This window comes from Lithobates pipiens, unplaced genomic scaffold, assembly GCF_037356315.1.
Source record: "Lithobates pipiens isolate NorthernLeopardFrog02 unplaced genomic scaffold, aLitPip1_a1.2 Scaffold_8, whole genome shotgun sequence".
NCBI lineage: Eukaryota > Metazoa > Chordata > Amphibia > Anura > Ranidae > Lithobates > Lithobates pipiens.
The window spans coordinates 131,196,836-131,215,048 of record NW_027507903.1 but is presented as its reverse complement, the minus strand read 5'-3'; the positions used below and the strand labels follow the sequence as shown (position 1 = coordinate 131,215,048).

At 42.2% G+C, this 18,213-nt stretch overlaps 1 protein-coding gene across 1 annotated transcript in view; it reads right to left on the bottom strand.

The window, feature by feature from the left end:
- The window catches only part of SND1 (staphylococcal nuclease and tudor domain containing 1), an 840,361-nt gene that overhangs the window by 26,542 nt on the left and 795,606 nt on the right, over positions 1-18,213 (bottom strand). The window contains exon 20 of the mRNA XM_077473541.1: positions 2,571-2,640. Within this exon, the coding sequence (XP_077329667.1) occupies positions 2,571-2,640 (70 nt within the window). The remainder of the gene's footprint in view (positions 1-2,570; positions 2,641-18,213) is intronic.

The following is an 18,213-nucleotide window of genomic DNA, read 5'->3' as shown; positions in this document are numbered from 1 at the left end:
CTCATTGGATTACCATAGACTATCCACCTTACCAGCCATTCAGTGTCCTCCACCCTTCTCTTCCAATCCCTCCACTGGCTTCCACTCACCCAGCAAATAAAATTCAAAGTACTAACAATAATTTACAAAGCCATCCATAACTCCGCCCCTAGTTACATCACTACCCTAGTCCCAAAATACCAACCAAGCCGCTCTCTTCGGTCATCCCAAGACCTCCTGCTCTCTAGCTCCCTTGTCACCTCCTCCCATGCTCGCCTCCAGGATTTCTCCAGAGCGTCTCATATCCTTTGGAACTCAATACCCCAATCTGTCCGACTGTCCCCTAATCTGTCCATCTTTAGATCATCCCTGAAAACCCTCCTCTTCAAAGAAGCCTATCCTGCTTCTAACACTGTTTTACTTCCTCCATCAGCTCATCCCCCCACAGCTATTACCTTTTGTAACAATTGACCCTTCCTTTTTAGATTGTAAGCTCTAACGAGCAGGGCCCTCTGATTCCTCTTGTACCAAATTGTAATGTAACTGTAATGTCTGCTCTCATGTTGTAAAGCGCTACACAAAACTGTTGGCACTATATAAAACCTGTATTATAATAATAATAATAATAATTATTATAAGGTTTGTGATGCTGTGATCACATGCTCTATGGTAAAAAGACTTTGCATGTGAACACATTTTTTATTTTTTTTTGTGTCATCACATCACGACACTCATGCCAACATCCTGATAGTGCAGCATTTCCCCTATAAATATTGCATTTGCAGGGTCGTATGGGACGTGATCTGTGCTAGCAGCTGTCCTGACAGGAGGCTTTACATATTCACAGATTTTGGGTAGCTTGCAAGATTTCTTGGATACATTTCTTATAGCCAGCAAGGTACACGAGATGGGGACAGCCAATGGCAGGGCATAAGGCAAGAAATCGCCATATTATATCAATATGAAATATATTAAAATGTATTTCATATTAACACTAAACATCATATTCTGATTACACCTTTACCATTATCACAGATGGGTGGGTGAGGATTAGGGCAGTTACCTCCCATAGTTGGAACCAATCATGAGATGGTAAACATGAGGAGAGGGATGTAACCATCCAACAATTACATTGCACCCTACAAAAGGAGAAACACAGATGATTGAATGGACCAAGGACCACAGATCCACAAGCTGACATACACTCTCTGGACAAACCCAAGCTTGGTAATAAAATACCACTCCCTATCTCTTTGGACTTTGCGGTTAGGATGAATGGAATATACATCGACTATACATCCTTTCCTTTTAAACCGTGGTGACCATATCAATATTGATCAACCTTTTCTTCCCAAAATTATAGGAATGATTTTACTGTTTATATTTTAATCTTTATCAAGTACTGTGTGAAGGATAGTTTAGTATTTAATAATTGTCCCACTTTATTTGTCTTGCCGTGTGTGGGCAAAATTAAGATCACCCTGTATTGCAACTAACTTTGCTATTGTGGTCCCAAGGAAATTATTTATTGTCCAATCCAGTCTGGTAGCCCTGATAAATTAAGACTTCTTTCAAACTGATAATATCTGTTGGCTCTTCAAGTCAGAAAATTTTCTTTGGGGCGGCAAGAGATATTGTGTTTTTGAATTTAAGGTGCAGTTAACCACACCCTTGGGGCTACCCTGGGGTTATTTGTCAAACATTAAGGAAAATAGTTTTATTGTTGCATGGATGTGTTTGGTACTGTGTATGAAATATTAATCATCAGAAATTTTGAAGTTTTGTATGAATTTGTATAATTATACTTGTAAATTAATAACACGTATTTATGTATTAATTTAATTGGGAGATATGTATACACTGGTAAGAATTAATCAATGTATTACAAAGAAAATCAGGAAATTGAGGTAGGTTACTGTCTGATTATTAATTACCGTAACTGGTTGGAGGCACTGCAAATCCATTGTACTTAAAATCAGACACTACCCTTTTATTTTTAATTCACCAAAACACTAAATTATATTTAATTAAAATTACCCATATGTATTATTGACATTCGATACTACACAGACAACAGCACTGAGATACAAGAAAGGATGAAAAAAAACAAAGGTTAAAGTTTATGATGTACAGTGTTTTTATCAAACGAATTGTCACTTGGGCAGTTTTCCTAGTTTTAAAACTCATAAGTGCGTGACAACCCATGTGCAAACCAAGTTACTGCCATAAATAACACTAGCTGCTTCCCTTCTATTTGATTTACTTATAGCAGGTACTTTATATAGCACTGTAAATTTTTGCAGCACTTTACACATATACATTGGGCAATCACATCTGTTCCTGCCCAAAAAGAGCTTACACTCTTAGGTCCCTAACTCACACTCATACATATACATACTAGGGCCAATTTAGACAGGAGCCAATTAACCTACCAGCATGTCTTTGGAGTGTGGGAGGAAACCCAAGCAGGCACAGGGAGTAATAATGTAAACTCAAGGCAGGTAGTGCCGTGGTTGAGATTCAAACAGATGACCCCAGTGTTGCTAGGCAGAAGTGCTTAATACAGTAAATCCAAGTCATTGGATACTCACGTTTCCATAATCAATGTAAAATACATGAATTTTAGAAGGCGACTCCACCTTTTCCACCCGTGCTCTGTACCTACAAGTAAACAAAAAGGGAAAAAAAAAAAATCAGGTTTTCATTTCTTTTTTTGCAATAGTTTGTCCCTATTTTGAAACCACAATTGAAGTCACTAGCACTGCTCTCTTATTCACTTGATTCATCCCATGCCACTGTTCATGGTAACCTACTGGTACTCTGTTACACATCATACATTCTGTTAGTTCATATAAAAATAAACAATTCTGTTTAATTTTATATAAGTTAATGATGAATATCTGAAATGATGAATATGAGTTTCATCATGTTCATTATCATTACTGGTTTAACAATGCTGCAGCACCTATATCAACCCCATGGTGCTCAACACAAGGCCTGGTGTGTCCAAAGCGGGAACCAGTACTTAAAACGCTCTCTGCATTTATGCACCTGACACTATACTGAAGCAGAGGGGCCAGGTTGTGGAATGCTCTCTGCGTTCCTTTACCCAGCACTATAATGAAGCCAATTTTATCAGGCTTAGTGATCCCTGCCCAACAGTAGAAGCATAATCTGGGCCCATCATCAGAGGGTGCATGGCAGTTGATCTGGTAAGTAAACCCTGTCATTGGTAACCAATATGGATCAGGTGTTAAATAGAACTGAGGAAGCTGTGACAGCCCCCCTTTAACCCCATGCCGACCAGTTCTACTGCGGCAGCATGGCTTGGTTGCGCGAATCGCCGTTGTGCTACGTTGGTAGCATAAACAGCCACTAGGGGGCACGCGTGCGCCCCTGTCTCGATCGCCGCCGGACTCCTGTGATCGCTCGGGGCACACAGAGAACTGGCAGCTGTTTATGTAAACACACAGTTTCCAGTTCTCTGAGCAGGGAACTGACAGATCGTCTATCCATACAGAGTATGGACAGCGATCTGTTAGTTTCCTTGCACAGTCCCATTCCCCCCTCAGTTAGAACACAAAATAGGATACATATTAACGCCTCCCCTGCCCCCTAGTGTTAACCCCTTCACCGTCAGTGACATTTTTACAGTAATCAATGCAATTTTAATCGCACTGATCGCTGTATTAATGCCAATCGCGGATCGCTGCCATTACTAGTAAAAAAATAAATAAATATATATTAATAAAAATGGCATAAATCTATCCCCTATTTTGTAGACTCTATAACTTTAGCGCAAACTAATCAATATACGCCAATTGCGTTTTTTTTTAACCAAAAATATGTAGAAGAATATGTATCGGCCTAAACTGAGGAAAGAAATAATTTTTTTTATATATTTTTGGGGGATATTATAGCAAAAAGTTAAAAATAATGTGTTTTTTTCAAAATGTGCGCTTTTTTTGTTTATAGCGCAAACAATAAAAACCGCAGAGGTTTAAAAGAAAGCTCTATTTGTGGGAAAAAAAGGACATCAATTTTGTTTGGAAGCCATGTCGCACGCGCAATTGTCTGTTAAAATGCCGCAGTGCTGAATCTCAAAAAGTGGTCTGGTCTTTGGCCAGCCAAATGGTCCGGGGCTGAAGCGGTTAAGAGTGCTGACTATGCCTGCCCATTCCAGCTAGAGCTCCTTCATTCATAGAAGCTGCACTACAGCTTCTATGAATAAAACGTGAAATATGAATGGGGGCTGACCGTTTAATCATCTGACCATCCTCCATTCATTGACCCCGTTTCATTCATAATAGCTGTAGTACGGCTTCTATGAAAGGTGGAGCTGGGTGGAATGGGCAGGCATAGTCAGGCACTATTGATGAGTGCCTGTCACAGCTCCATTAACCCCCACCACACCGGAAAATGACAGCGGGCAGGGAGGTGGGATCAGAGGAGAAAGATTTCTACTAAAAAGAGGAGACAGCAGCACAAGTCCCTTGTAGCGATTTTTTTTCTGCGCAAACTTAGACTTTAACAACTGCCACTGACTACCAATGAGGGAGAGCATTGGGAGGGGTTAACAGCACTGCCACTGTCCATCAATGCAGGGGGTGGGGTTTACAGCACGGCTTCTGACCATTAATGCAGGAAAAGGGTAAAAGAGGGGATAACAGCATTGCTACTGATCACCAATGAAGAGGACTTGAAATAGCACATGGGAGTTTATTATTTCAGTAACTAGCACCATACACACTGTTATTATTGAAATCACTGACACCAATGCAGGGGGTTACAATTGCCGTCACTGACACCAATGCAGGGGGTTATAATTGCTGACACTGACACTTATGTAGGGGGTTATTACAGCACCCACTGACACAAATGATGGGGCTTATTTTACTTCCACTTACTGTAAATAAATAAACCAGCTGCTATTGTGGTGAAGTGTTGGAGGCCACTCTAATTTTAAAGTTGACCACCACGGCCCTAAACCTATTTTTGCTTCCATGGTTTAAAAAATGGCAATTCAATTTCAGCAAACATTAGTGGCAATTTCTGCATCTTGCACCAGCCTAGTCATTCTACAAATGACAAGCACAATCCCTTTTCCCTTGGTAAAGGGTAGGGGCTCATTATGGCACTGGGTACAAGCAAAATCACCCCTAGCAAATATCTTATATTTGGGGGTTCACATATTAGCCTAAAGGTGAAAATCATGTTGAACAATCAAATTATTTTGGTTTAAATCCCCCCCCCCCCCCCCATAAAGCTTTAAACAGAAAAATTTAGAAGCTATCTTGCATACATGCTGTGTAACATGTCCTAGGGGTATAATATTGCACTGCTAATTAATAGATTGATGTATGCTGTTTAAAGCCAATATACTAAACAACAGCTATAATTAGAGAACAGATATGTCTGGGAATTTGATGTTCCCTTTTAAAAGACATTTAAATCTGAGGGAAAAAAAAAAAATGTAAGGCAACACGCGTGTCCTCGTTTATCAGGCTGTCTGCTGGTGCTTAATGAGAACAAGCAAATGCTTGTCAGGAAGGCTTCCTCCATCTATTCTGCTCAACAGGACAGAGGTTCTCAGAGGCTGTTTATGGACTACCAGAATGTGTACTTCTAAAAATACAGGCTTTCCATACTCAATATCAGACATTGAATTTTGTAAAGAATTGAAGTTTTCCAAACACCTGTGAGGGTTCCCAACATATGGAAAGTAAAGCTGGGCATACATGGTTTAGTTATTTTTTTCCATTTAGCTAGCAGTCAACTACCCCATCCACACATTCAAGGTGGATGTGGGAATACTCCCAGCTGCGCTATTCTATTCTGACAGCGGGGACTCCCCTGCTGTCAGAATACATAGATCAGCACTGCATCTGCTGATGGAGCACCTTTTACCAACAGTAGATCCACTCCTATTCAACTGCAGAGGCCACACATGGATCAAAATTCAGCAGGGTGCCTGCTGAACCAGCTGTATTTCGATCTAACTTTGGCCACTTTAACCACTTGCCGACCGCCGCACGACGATATACGTCGGCAGAATGGCACGGGCAGGCATATGGGCGTATATATAAGTCCCTGCCTGCCCGCGGGTGGGGGGCCCGATCGGGCCCCCCCCCGGTGCCTGCGGCGGTCGGCATTCCTTCGAGAGCGATCCGGGATGAGGGGGCGGCCATTCATTCATGGCCACCCCCTCGCGATCGCTCTCGACGAATGGAAATCCCCCGTGACATCACTTCCTCTCCTGTAATGTAAACACAGGAGAGGAAGTGATGTATTCTCTCCTCCGTGTCGGTATTTTTCGTTCCGACACGGAGGAGAGCGGATCGGTGAGTTGCACCAACACTCTACACACACAGTAGAACATGCCAGGCACACTCACACCCCCCCTTTACCCCCCGATCACCCCCCCCAATTACCCCTGCCCCCCAGTCACAGTGACACCAATGTCATTTTTTTTTTTTTTGCATTGGTGTCATTTGTGACTGTAATAACTGTTAGGGCAGTTAGAGTTAGCCCCCTTTAGTTCTAATGTACCCCCCTAACCCCCCCAATAAAGGTTTAACCCCGTGATCACCCCCCGTCGCCAGTGTCACTAAGGCTGGGTTCACATTGCAGCGGTTTATGAGAACGAATGTGATTCGCACCGCACTGCAGTGCAAATCACATCCGATCTCTGTGCGATTCGAGTTCAGCCATTCGCCGCACCCGCCGCAAATTCGCACGGGACCCTTTTTTTGGCCCGCAGCAGAATCGGATCGCATGGGTGTTCACACCATGCGATCCGAGTTTGCAGATCGCACTGCGATATGCGAACTGATCTGGGGGTGTCAGTAACATTTCACTGACACTCCCAGCAGTTCGCATAGGGCAGTGTGAACTGCCGCCGGGAGGCATGCGATGCGGGAACCCGCCGCGGATTTGCGGTGTTTCCGCATCGCTCCAGTGTGAACCCAGCCTAATAAGCGATCATTTTTCTGATCGCCGTATTAGTGTCACAGGTGACGCTAGTTAGGCAGGTAGGTATTTAGGTTCGCCGCAGCTTTTTATAGCGCCAGGGACCCCGATATACTACCGCATAAAGCCCCCTGATTGCCCCCTAGTTAACCCTTTCACCTGTGATCACCATATAACTGTTACAGGTGACGCTGGTTGGTTAGTTATTTTTTTATAGTTTCAGGGCACCCGCCATTTATTACCTAATAAAGGTTTAACCCCCTGATCACCCGGCGGGTGTCATTTGTGACTAATAACTGTTAGGGCAGTTAGGGTTAGCCCCCTTTAGTTCTAAGGTACCCCCCTAACCCCCCCAATAAAGGTTTAACCCCGTGATCACCCCCCGTCGCCAGTGTCACTAAGGCTGGGTTCACATTGCAGCGGTTTGAGAACGGATGTGATTCGCACCGCACTGCAGTGCAAATCACATCCGATCTCTGTGCGATTCGAGTTCAGCCATTCGCCGCACCCGCCGCAAATTCGCACGGGACCCTTTTTTTGGCCCGCAGCAGAATCGGATCGCATGGGTGTTCACACCATGCGATCCGAGTTTGCAGATCGCACTGCGATATGCGAACTGATCTGGGGGTGTCAGTAACATTTCACTGACACTCCCAGCAGTTCGCATAGGGCAGTGTGAACTGCCGCCGGGAGGCATGCGATGCGGGAACCCGCCGCGCATTCGTGGCGTTCCCGCATCGCTCCAGTGTGAACCCAGCCTAATAAGCGATCGTTTTTCTGATCGCTGTATTAGTGTCACAGGTGACGCTAGTTAGGCAGGTAGGTATTTAGGTTCGCCGCAGCTTTTTATAGCGCCAGGGACCCCCATATACTACCGCATAAAGCCCCCTGATTGCCCCCTAGTTAACCCTTTCACCAGTGATCACCATATAACTGTTACAGGTGACGCTGGTTGGTTAGTTATTTTTTTATAGTTTCAGGGCACCCGCCATTTATTACCTAGTCTCACTAGTGTACCCCTAAATTTAGGGGTGTCTACTTTCCAAAATGGGGTCATTTGGGGGGGGGTTTGTGCCATCTTGGCATTTTATGGCCTTCAAAACTGTAACGCCCTTAGAAAGCCTGAAGGCGGTGCTTGGTTTTCGGGGCCCCGTACGCGGCTAGGCTCCCAAAAAGTCCCACATATGTGGTATCCCCGTACTCAGGAGAAGCAGCAGAATTTATTTTGGGGTGTCATTTCACATATGCCCATGGCATGCGTGAGCAATATATCATTTAGTGACAACTTTGTGAAAAAAAAAAAAAAAAAAAAAAAGTTTGTAATTTTCCCGCAACTTGTGGCAAAATATAAAATATTCCATGAACTCAACATGCCTCTCAGCAAATAGCTTGGGGTGTCTACTTTCTAAAATGGGGTCATTTGTGGGGGTTTTGTGCCATCTTGGCATTTTATGGCCTTCAAAACTGTAATAGGTAGTGAGAAGTGAACTCAAAAATTTACGCCCTTAGAAAGCCTGAAGGCGGTGCTTGGTTTTCGGGGCCCCGTACGCGGCTAGGCTCCCAAAAAGTCCCACATATGTGGTATCCCCGTACTCAGGAGAAGCAGCAGAATTTATTTTGGGGTGTCATTTCACATACGCCCATAGCATGTGTGAGCAATATATCATTTAGTGACAACTTTGTGTAAGAAAAAAAAAATAATTTTTTTTTTGTCATTATTCAATCGCTTGAGGCAAAAAAATAAAATATTCAATGGGCTCAACATGCCTCTTATCAATTTCCTTAGGGGGTCTACTTTCCAAAATGGGGTCATTTGGGGGGGTTTTGTACTGCCCTGCCATTTTAGCACCTCAAGAAATGAGATAGGCAGTCGTTAACTAAAAGCTGCGTAAATTCCAGAAAACGTACCTTAGTTTGTAGATGTGACAACTTTTGCGCAAACCAATAAATATACAATTATTGACTTTTTTTTTACCAAAGACATGTGGCTGAATACATTTTGGCCTAAATGTATGACTAAAATTGAGTTTATTGGATTTTTCTAATAACAAAAAGTAGAAAATATCATTTTTTTTCAAAATTTGCGGTCTTTTTACGTTTATATCGCAAAAAATAAAAATCGCAGAGGCAATCAAATACCATCAAAAGAAAGCTCTATTTGTGGGAAGAAAAGGACGCAAATTTTGTTTGGGTACAACATTGCATGACCGCGCAATTACCAGTTAAAGCAGCGCAGTGCCAAAGTGTAAAAAGACCTCTGGTCATTTACCAGCAAAATGGTCCGGTCTGAAAGTGGTTAAAGAGGAAGTAAACGCCGATCGGTCTCCGCAAGGCCTGCAAATGAAAAGCATAATGGGCTAGTATGCATGGCATACTAGCCCATTATGGAACACTTACCTGCAAACGAAGCCCGCACTGTCCCCTGAGCAGGCCGCAGCTGTCTTTCCCACTCTTTCTTCTGGCTGGAGTTGTGGGAGCCACCAGTCAAGGCACACGCGCGGGGTCAAACGGCACGGTGGTGCGTTTCTTTGCAGCGCATGTGCTGACAACATTGGCGCACTACAAGGGAAATATCTCCTAAACGACGCACGTTTTACTATAGGTAAGCCTAAAATAAGGCTTACCTATAGGTACAAATCAACAAAAAAAGGGGGTTTACAACCACTTTAATGACTAGTTTTCTGAAGCTCAAATTCTGAGGACCATTGTTTGCACCACATCACAAAAAAAAAAAAAAAAAAAAAAAAAACAATCTGCATGGGTACAGCAGTCCTTACTCATTCCTACAGATTCCAAGTATCACTTAAAGCAAAACTTTTTGGTAGGTTGAAGTGAGATTAGAACCCTTTGCCGTATCTGCCCATTGGGGAGATTCATCCTCTCTACTTGTCATATTTACCATTAATCGCCAAAAGTGAACGTTAACCACTTCAGCCCTGAAAGGTTTTACCCCCTTAATGACTAGGCCATTTTTTATTATATTTTTTATTATATATTTATTTATATATTTTTTTAAAGTAGGTTTTGTTTCTCACAAATGGGGCTTTCTTTTGGTGGTATTTGATCATCTCTTCAGGCTGGCAATTTTGAAAAAAAAAAACACAAATATTTTTTACTTTCTGCTATAAAACATATCCAATAAAAAAATAAAACAAAACAAAAAAAAAATCTAGTTTCTTCATCAATTTAGGCCAATACGTATCCTGCTACATATTTTTGGTAAAAAATTCCAATAAGCGTTTAATCAATTGGTTTGCGCAAAAGTTATCACGTCTACAAACTAGGGGATAGACTTATGGCATTTTCTTTTTAACTAGTAGTGGCGGTGGATCTGCGATTTTTAGTGGGACTGCGACATTGCGGCATACAGATCGGACACCTGACACTTTTTTGGGAACCAGTGACGTTATTACAGTGATCAATGCTAAACATATGCACTGTTACTGTACAAATGACACTGGCAGCCAAGGGGTTAACACCAGGGGCGATCAAAGGATTACGTGTGTCCTTAGGGCAAGCTTTCTAACTGTGTGGGGGGAGCTGAGGCTGCAGAGAAAGGGACTGGGGAATCTGTGTCCTCAGTCCCTTTCCCTGTCTCAAAGGGGAGATGCACCTGAAACCCAAAAATGGACAGCCAGCAAATCAGCCCATTTAAAATTTCCCTGTACATGACCAGATGTCTTAGCACTTCACATTTTAGAGAAACAGATCCAGTGTATATATCTCACACATTACAGTGGTGTGAAAAAGTGTTTGCCCCCTTCCTCATTTCCTGTTCCTTTGCATGTTTGTCACACTTAAGTGTTTCGGAACATCAAACCAATTTAAACAATAGTCAAGGACAACACAAGTAAACACAAAAAGCAATTTGTAAATGAAGGTGTTTATTATTAAAGGTGAAAAAAAATCCAAACCATCATGGCCCTGTGTGAAAAAGTGATTGCCCCCCTTGTTAAAACATACTATAACTGTGGTTGCCCACACCTGAGTTCAATTTCTCTAGCCACACCCAGACCTGATTATTGCCACACCTGTTCACAATCAAGGCATCACTTAAATAGGAGCTGCTTGACACAGTAAGGTCCACCAGAAGATCCTTAAAAGCTACACATCATGCCGAGACCCCAAGAAATTCAGGAACAATTGAGAAAGAAAGTAATTGAGATCTATCAGTCTGGAAAGGGTTATAAAGCCATTTCCAAAGCTTTGGGAATCCAGCGAACCACAGTGAGAGCCATTATCCACAAATGGCGAAGACATGGAACAGTGGTGAACCTTCCCAGGAGTGGCCGGCCAAAATTACCCCAAGAGCGCAACGACGACTCATCCAAGTGGTCACAAAAGACCCCACAACAATGTCCAAGGAACTGCAGGCCTCACTTGCCTCAGTTAAGGTCAGCGTTCATGCCTCCACCATCAGGAAAAGACTGGGCAAAAATGGCCTGCATGGCAGAGTTCCAAGGAGAAAACCACTGCTGAGCAAAAAGAACATCAAAGCTCGTCTCAATTTCTCCACAACACATCTTGATGATCCCCAAGACTTTTGGGACAACATTCTGTGGACCGATGAGACAAAAGTGGAACTCTTTGGAAGGTGTGTGTCCAAGTATATCTGGCGTAGAAGGAACACTGCATTGCATAAAAAGAACATTATACCAACAGTAAAATATGGTGGTGGTAGTGTGATGGTCTGGGGCTGTTTTGCTGCTTCAGGACCTGGAAGACTTGCCGTGATAAAAGGAACTATGAATTCTGCTGTCTACCAAGAGATCCTGAAGGAGAATGTCCGACCATCTGTTCGTGTACTCAAGCTGAAACGAACTTGGGTTCTGCAGCAGGACAATGATCCTAAACACACCAGCAAGTCCACCACCGAATGGCTGAAGAAAAACAAAATGAAGACTTTGGAGTGGCCTAGCCAAAGTCCTGACCTGAATCCTATTGAGATGTTGTGGTATGACCTTAAAAAGGCCGTTCATGCTCGAAAACCCTCTAATGTAACTGAATTAGGACAATTCTGCAAAGATGAGTGGGCCAAAATTTCTCCAGGACGCTGTAAAAGCCTCATTGCACGTTATTGCAAACGCTTGGTTGCAGTTGTTGCTGCTAAGGGTGGCCCAACCAGTTATTAGGTTTAGGGGGCAATCACTTTTTCACACAGGGCCATGATGGTTTGGATTTTTTTTCACCTTTAATAATAAACACCTTCATTTACAAATTGCATTTTGTGTTTACTTGTGTTGTCCTTGACTATTGTTTAAATTGGTTTGATGTTCCGAAACACTTAAGTGTGACAAACATGCAAAGGAACAGGAAATGAGGAAGGGGGCAAACACTTTTTCACACCACTGTATAATGATCTGATTGGATAAATATTTGCTATAATTGTAAAGCTACCAAGTGCAGATTGTTCACTGCCCTTATAATCTAGTTTAATGTGCTTGTATTTTGTGTGTTCTAGAGATGATATACCAACGCAGTCAACTAGGAACACATGTATGGCTTAGGGGATCAGCGATAGTGCATCGCTCATCAATCTTTGCACCGCTGAGCTACAATGCGCAGGGTTAGTAGACTGACCATCCTCATTATTAATGACATGAATTGTTACGATCTTTAGAGTCAAAGCATGAATGCAACAAGAGAAGGGGGTAATCTCTACAATCACAAACCTAAAGGATAAGGTCACCTTTTATAAAATGTTAAACCCATATTCAGGGTGGTAACATGTAATGTGTGGTAGAGTAGTACTCTGTCACGGTCTAAAATGGCAGATTAGGCAAGGATTTGTAGAAAACACGCCCACTGTTGGCACCAGGTGTGTGCTGGGTTTATTATTGCAGTGCCAGAATCAGTTCTCTTGGGAGTGTGTGTGTGTGTGTGTGTGTGTGTGTGTGTGTGTGTGTGTGTGTGTGTGTGTGTGTGTGTGTGTGTGTGTGTGTGCGCGCGCGCGCGCAAGGGAGAGAGGTGCACGTCTGTACCAGGACAGACACAGGCCTGAAGGATATAGCAGCAGGGATCTACAGGAAGAGAGACAAGCTGACAGAGGTACAGCATATTTGCACAAGCACTGGATTGCGTTAGACCAGGGTTTCTCAACCAGTGTTCCTCCAATGATTTCTAGGGGTTCTTTGAGCAATGACCAATTTTTGCCTCTCAGATAAGTTCCCAGTGACATCAATGATCGTTTTAGCCATCTGTGGGGGGGGGGGGATTCTTCCAGAAGACCCCCAGATGTAAGAAGCACTCTCCCGCTGACCATCACACCAATGTATCATGAGTTGTAGATCCAGACATTTTTAACAGGGGGTTCCCTGAGATAGATTGAAAGTCTGCTGTAACCTATCATACTGTGTGTTATGTATGGCTTGCTGGCTGCAGAATGAGGGATGTGATTTATGTTGAAGCGGGCGAGTTTACATTTACATGTACAAGCCTAGTATAGCTCCCATCCCAATGTTTCATGGGAAATGTCGGGTTATTACAGTTAGAGAGAATAGGATATGATGCAATCACTGTTCTAATACCTCCTACCTTCCAGAAAAGAGAATGCATTTTTTGAATCACAAAATCGCATTCGGCTCTGGTGGGGGTCCCCAGCATTTGGCTCTGGTGGGGGTCCCCAGCATTCGGCTCTGGTGGGGGTCCCCAGCATTCGGCTCTGGTGGACACTGACATGTTGCACTGCATTTATAAGGCTGTAAACCAGGGTTCTGTGGAATACTAGGATTCCTCCAATGGTTGCTAGGGGTTCCTTGAGCAATGACCAATTTTTGCTGTCCGATAAGTTCCAAGGGACACTGATGATCTTTTTACCTATCTGTAAAGGGGGGGGGGGGATTCTTCCAGAAGACCCCAGATGTAAGAAGCACAAAAGGTTATTTCAAGGGTTCCTCCGTGTAGAAAAAGGTTGAGAAAGTCTGGGTTTGACAGTCAGGAGGACCAAGATACAAAGCTTGAGCTGCAGGATTGCCAAAGAGCCACAAGGCTGAATACAATTTTGTCCATTTTGATGGCGAAAACCATTGCGTTGGCAACGGATATATTTTCTTTGCCATTTTACAGGTACGCGATTCTTCACTTCGGGGTCTGCAGTGTGCACTGCCGGGACCCGCCAATTGTTCAAGATAGAGGCAGAACGGTGGTCTGCCTATGTAAACAAGGCAGATCGCCATTCTGTAAGTAGTTTCCGCAAAGCAGGAACATATATCTTTGTCTGCCCACAGTAAGCAAGCACAGCCTAGAAACACATTCAACCCTTTGGTCGCCCCTGTTAACCCCTTCCCTGCCAATGTCATTCGTACAGCGACAGTGCATTTTTTAGCACTGATCACTGTATTGGTATCACTGGTCCCCAAAAAAGTGTCACCAAGTGTCTTATTTGCCCGCCGCAATGTCGCAGTCCTGCTATAAGTCATCGATCCCTGCCATTACGAGTAAAAAATGTAAAAATAAAAAAAGTTACACAAAAAAACCAAAGTTTATACTACCTATAACTTTTGCGCAAACCAATCAATATACGCTTATTGGGATTATTTGTTTTACCAAAAACATGTAGTAGAATACATATTGGCATAAATTGATAAAGAATTATTTTTTTACTGGATGTGTTTTATAGGAGAAAGTAAAAAATATTGTTTCTATTCAACATTGTTTTTTTTTGTTTATAGCGCAAAAAATAAAAACCGTATAAGTGATCTACTACCACCAAAGGAAAGCTCCATTTGTGGGAAGAAAAAAAAAAAAACGGATACCAATTTTATTTGGGTACAGCATCGCACAACAATTGTCAGTTAAAGTAACACAGACATGAAAAGGGGGGGGGGAAGAAATGGTTAAAAAAAAGTCCTGAAATGTCATTACTTTGCGGCTGCTTAGCTCAATGGTAGTGCAAAACTGAGTCCAGTCCACCCAAGTTTTACAGATGCACCAGCCTCTGCACACCTCGATCCCCCTTTGACAGCAAGTGGGGGATCGCCTCCTGCCGCTCACTGTCACAATCTTAAAAAAAGAGACTGTGTGGGGCCAAGGAGATTGATGGGACACAAACAGCAAGAAGCCTGTGGAAATGCCACAATCCCCATCTTTGATATACAATAGTTGCTACGCTTTCAAAGGATGAAATATCTTGTACGTGCATTTTATTTGGCTTATTAAAGCATCTTTTATGAACTATTACACTATGGGAGCTCTCTCTCTTTTTGTTTTTTGAGTACCACGATCATATCCTCAATTACAGATGTCGGTATAGGCTTTGGGAGACCTGAATTTCCCTGTGCCTGGTGAGACTACCTTTATGGTAGTCATCTGTAGTTGGTAGGGAGCATCAATAATCACTTGGGTGTGAATTATTTTGGATACAGGACGTGTTTTCACCATACTTTCCTTTGGAGCATCACCTCTACACTGTATATGGACTTTTTTGCTTGTTTAATTTTTCACCGCACTATTTGGAACTGGGACTTTTGCTTACATTTTTTTCGTTTATTAGTGATTTGTCAAGCAATCTCTCTTTATTCACGTTTTAGATCACTTAATTTATGTGCTTTTTGTATTATTTACAAACTCGTTTGTGGTATTTGCTTTTGTTTTTTTATGCAAGAGTTTTTTTCACCATTACTCTCATTATTAGTTTTTTTTTTTTTTAAACACATGTCTTTTGGTTTTGGTTTACTAATCTATTAGAATCAGCTGGAGTATTACCTTTAGTAATTTTTAGTGTGATATTTGCTTTAGTCTTTACCAATTGTGAGTTTTTACATTATTACTTTTTTGGCTCAACATATTTTTCACTTCATTACACTAGTGCTGCATCTTTATTTTATTTTTACTGTATTTGAGTTTAGTATTGGACTTTATGGTGCTGGCAGCTTCACATTTTTTTTTTAAATAGATTTCTTTTTCTAGCGCAGTGTTAACCTGGGTTTTTTTATAAGCTCATTCACAGTGCTGTGTGAATGTGAAAACTACAAGTACCGACAGCTTTTGTGACTATCCGATTGTAGTTCTCAATCAACTACCAGGGCGCTGTTGAGTACTCTAGGTAGTTCACGGACCTTCCTGTCATTGTGTAACTGCCTGCACGTATCAGAGATGCTGGCAGACTGCTACACAGTCTGCGGGATCGTGGCATTATACCCACCATCTACTGATCATGGGTGCAATGCTTTACAGGCTCCAAACAAAAACAAATAATAAATGCATTTTTTTTTTTTACCTGCAAAAACATGTGCATTTATTACTTTTGTAAAGGTGAACTTTAAATCAAATCATCTTTGTACATACATAGTGAAGGAAAAAATTATTTTGATCCCCTGCTGATTTTGTATGTTTGCCCACTGACAAAGAAATGATCAGTCTATAATGTTAATAGTAGGTTTAACAGCGAGACAGAACAAAAATATCCAGAAAAACGTATTTAAAAAAAGTTATAAATTGAATTGAATTTTAATGAGTGAAATAAGTATTTGGCCCCTTTGCAAAACATACAGTATCTCACAAAAGTGAGTACACTGCTCACATTTTTGTACATATTGTATGTTTTCATGTGAAGAAATTACACTTTGCTAATAATTGTACAGCTTGTTTAACCGTGTAAATTTGCTGTCCCCTCAAAATAACACAACACAGCCATTAATGTCTTAACTGCTGCCAACAAAAGTGAGTACACCCCTAAGTGAAAATGTCCAAATGGGGCGCAATTAGCCATTTTTTCCTCCCTGGTGTCATGCGACTCATTAGCGTTACAAGGTCTCAGGTGTGCATGGGGAGCAGGTGTGATAAAGTTGGCGTTATGGCTCTCACTCGCTCATACTTGTCACTGGAAATATATATACGCTTCCAGACCACTCGCCGTTTGACGGTGGCAGAATGGCTCCCCTGAGTGAATCGGTGTAGCTGTATGGCAGCTGCTTTAAGGGATTAGGGGGTGCGCACGTGCCCGCTGCATCACTAAGACGCCTGTGCCAGTGATGTCCGCTAGCGCACTGGCAATCACACATATTCACGTCCTGTCAGGGGAGAGAAGACAGATTGTGTGATCCTAGTATATAGGAACACTGATCAGTGTCCTTCCCTGGTTAGTCCCATCCCCCCTATAGTTAAAACACACACAGGGAATACAGTTAACCCTTTGATTGCCCCTAGTGTCAACCCCTTCCCTACCAATGACATTTATAAAGTAATCGGTGGCTATTTAAAGCACTAATCACTGTATAAATGTCAGCTGTCTCAAAATAGTAAAATAGTGTCCAATCTGTCCGCCGCAATGTCGCAGTCCTGATAAAAATAGCTGCCATTTCTAGTAAAAAAAAAAAAAAATGCCATGAATCTATCCCCTATTTTGTAGACGCTATATGTTTTGTGCAAACCAATCAATATACGCTTATTGCGATTCTTTTTACCAAAAATACGATGAAGAATATATATCGGACTAAACTAAGAAATTTGTTTTCTTTTTTTCAATTTGGTATATTTATTATAGCAAAAAGTAATAAATATTGTTTTTTTTTCTTCAAAATTTCCGTTTTTTTTGTTTATAGGGCAAAAAAGTTAAAAATAAATTGCAGGTGATCAAATACCACCAAAAGAAAGCTCTATTTGAGGGGGAGGAAGGACAATTTTTGTTTGGGTGCAAAGTCGCACGACCGCGCAATTGTCAGTTAAAGCGACGCAGTGCCGTATCGCAAAAAATGGCTCGGTCAGGAGGGGGGCAAATCCTTAAGGGGATGAAGTGGTTAACATGGCAGCTCATGGCAAATAACTCTCTAAGGATCTTAAAAAAATTATTGTTTCTCTACATAAAGATGGCCTAGGCTATAAGATTGCCAAGACCCTGAAACTGAGCTGCAGCTTGGTGGCCAAGACCATACAGCGGTTTAGCAGGACAGGTTCCACTCAGAACAGACCTCGCCATGGTCGACCAAAGAAGTTGAGTGCACATGATCAGCATCATATCCAGAGATTGTCTTTGGGAAATAGACGGACGAATGCTGCCAGCAGGGGTGGGGGGTCAGCCTGGCAGTGCTCAGACCATATGCCACACACTGCATCAATTTGGTCTGCATGGCTGTCATCCCAGAAGGAAGCCTCTCTTCTAAAGATGATGCACAAGAAAGCCCACAGTTTGCTGAAGACAAGCAGACTAAGGACATGGATTACTGGAACCTTGTCCTGTGGTCTGATGAGACCAAGATAAACGTATTTGGTTCAGATGGCGTCGAGCATGTGTGAATGCCAAAATGTACTGTGACATACTAAAGCAGA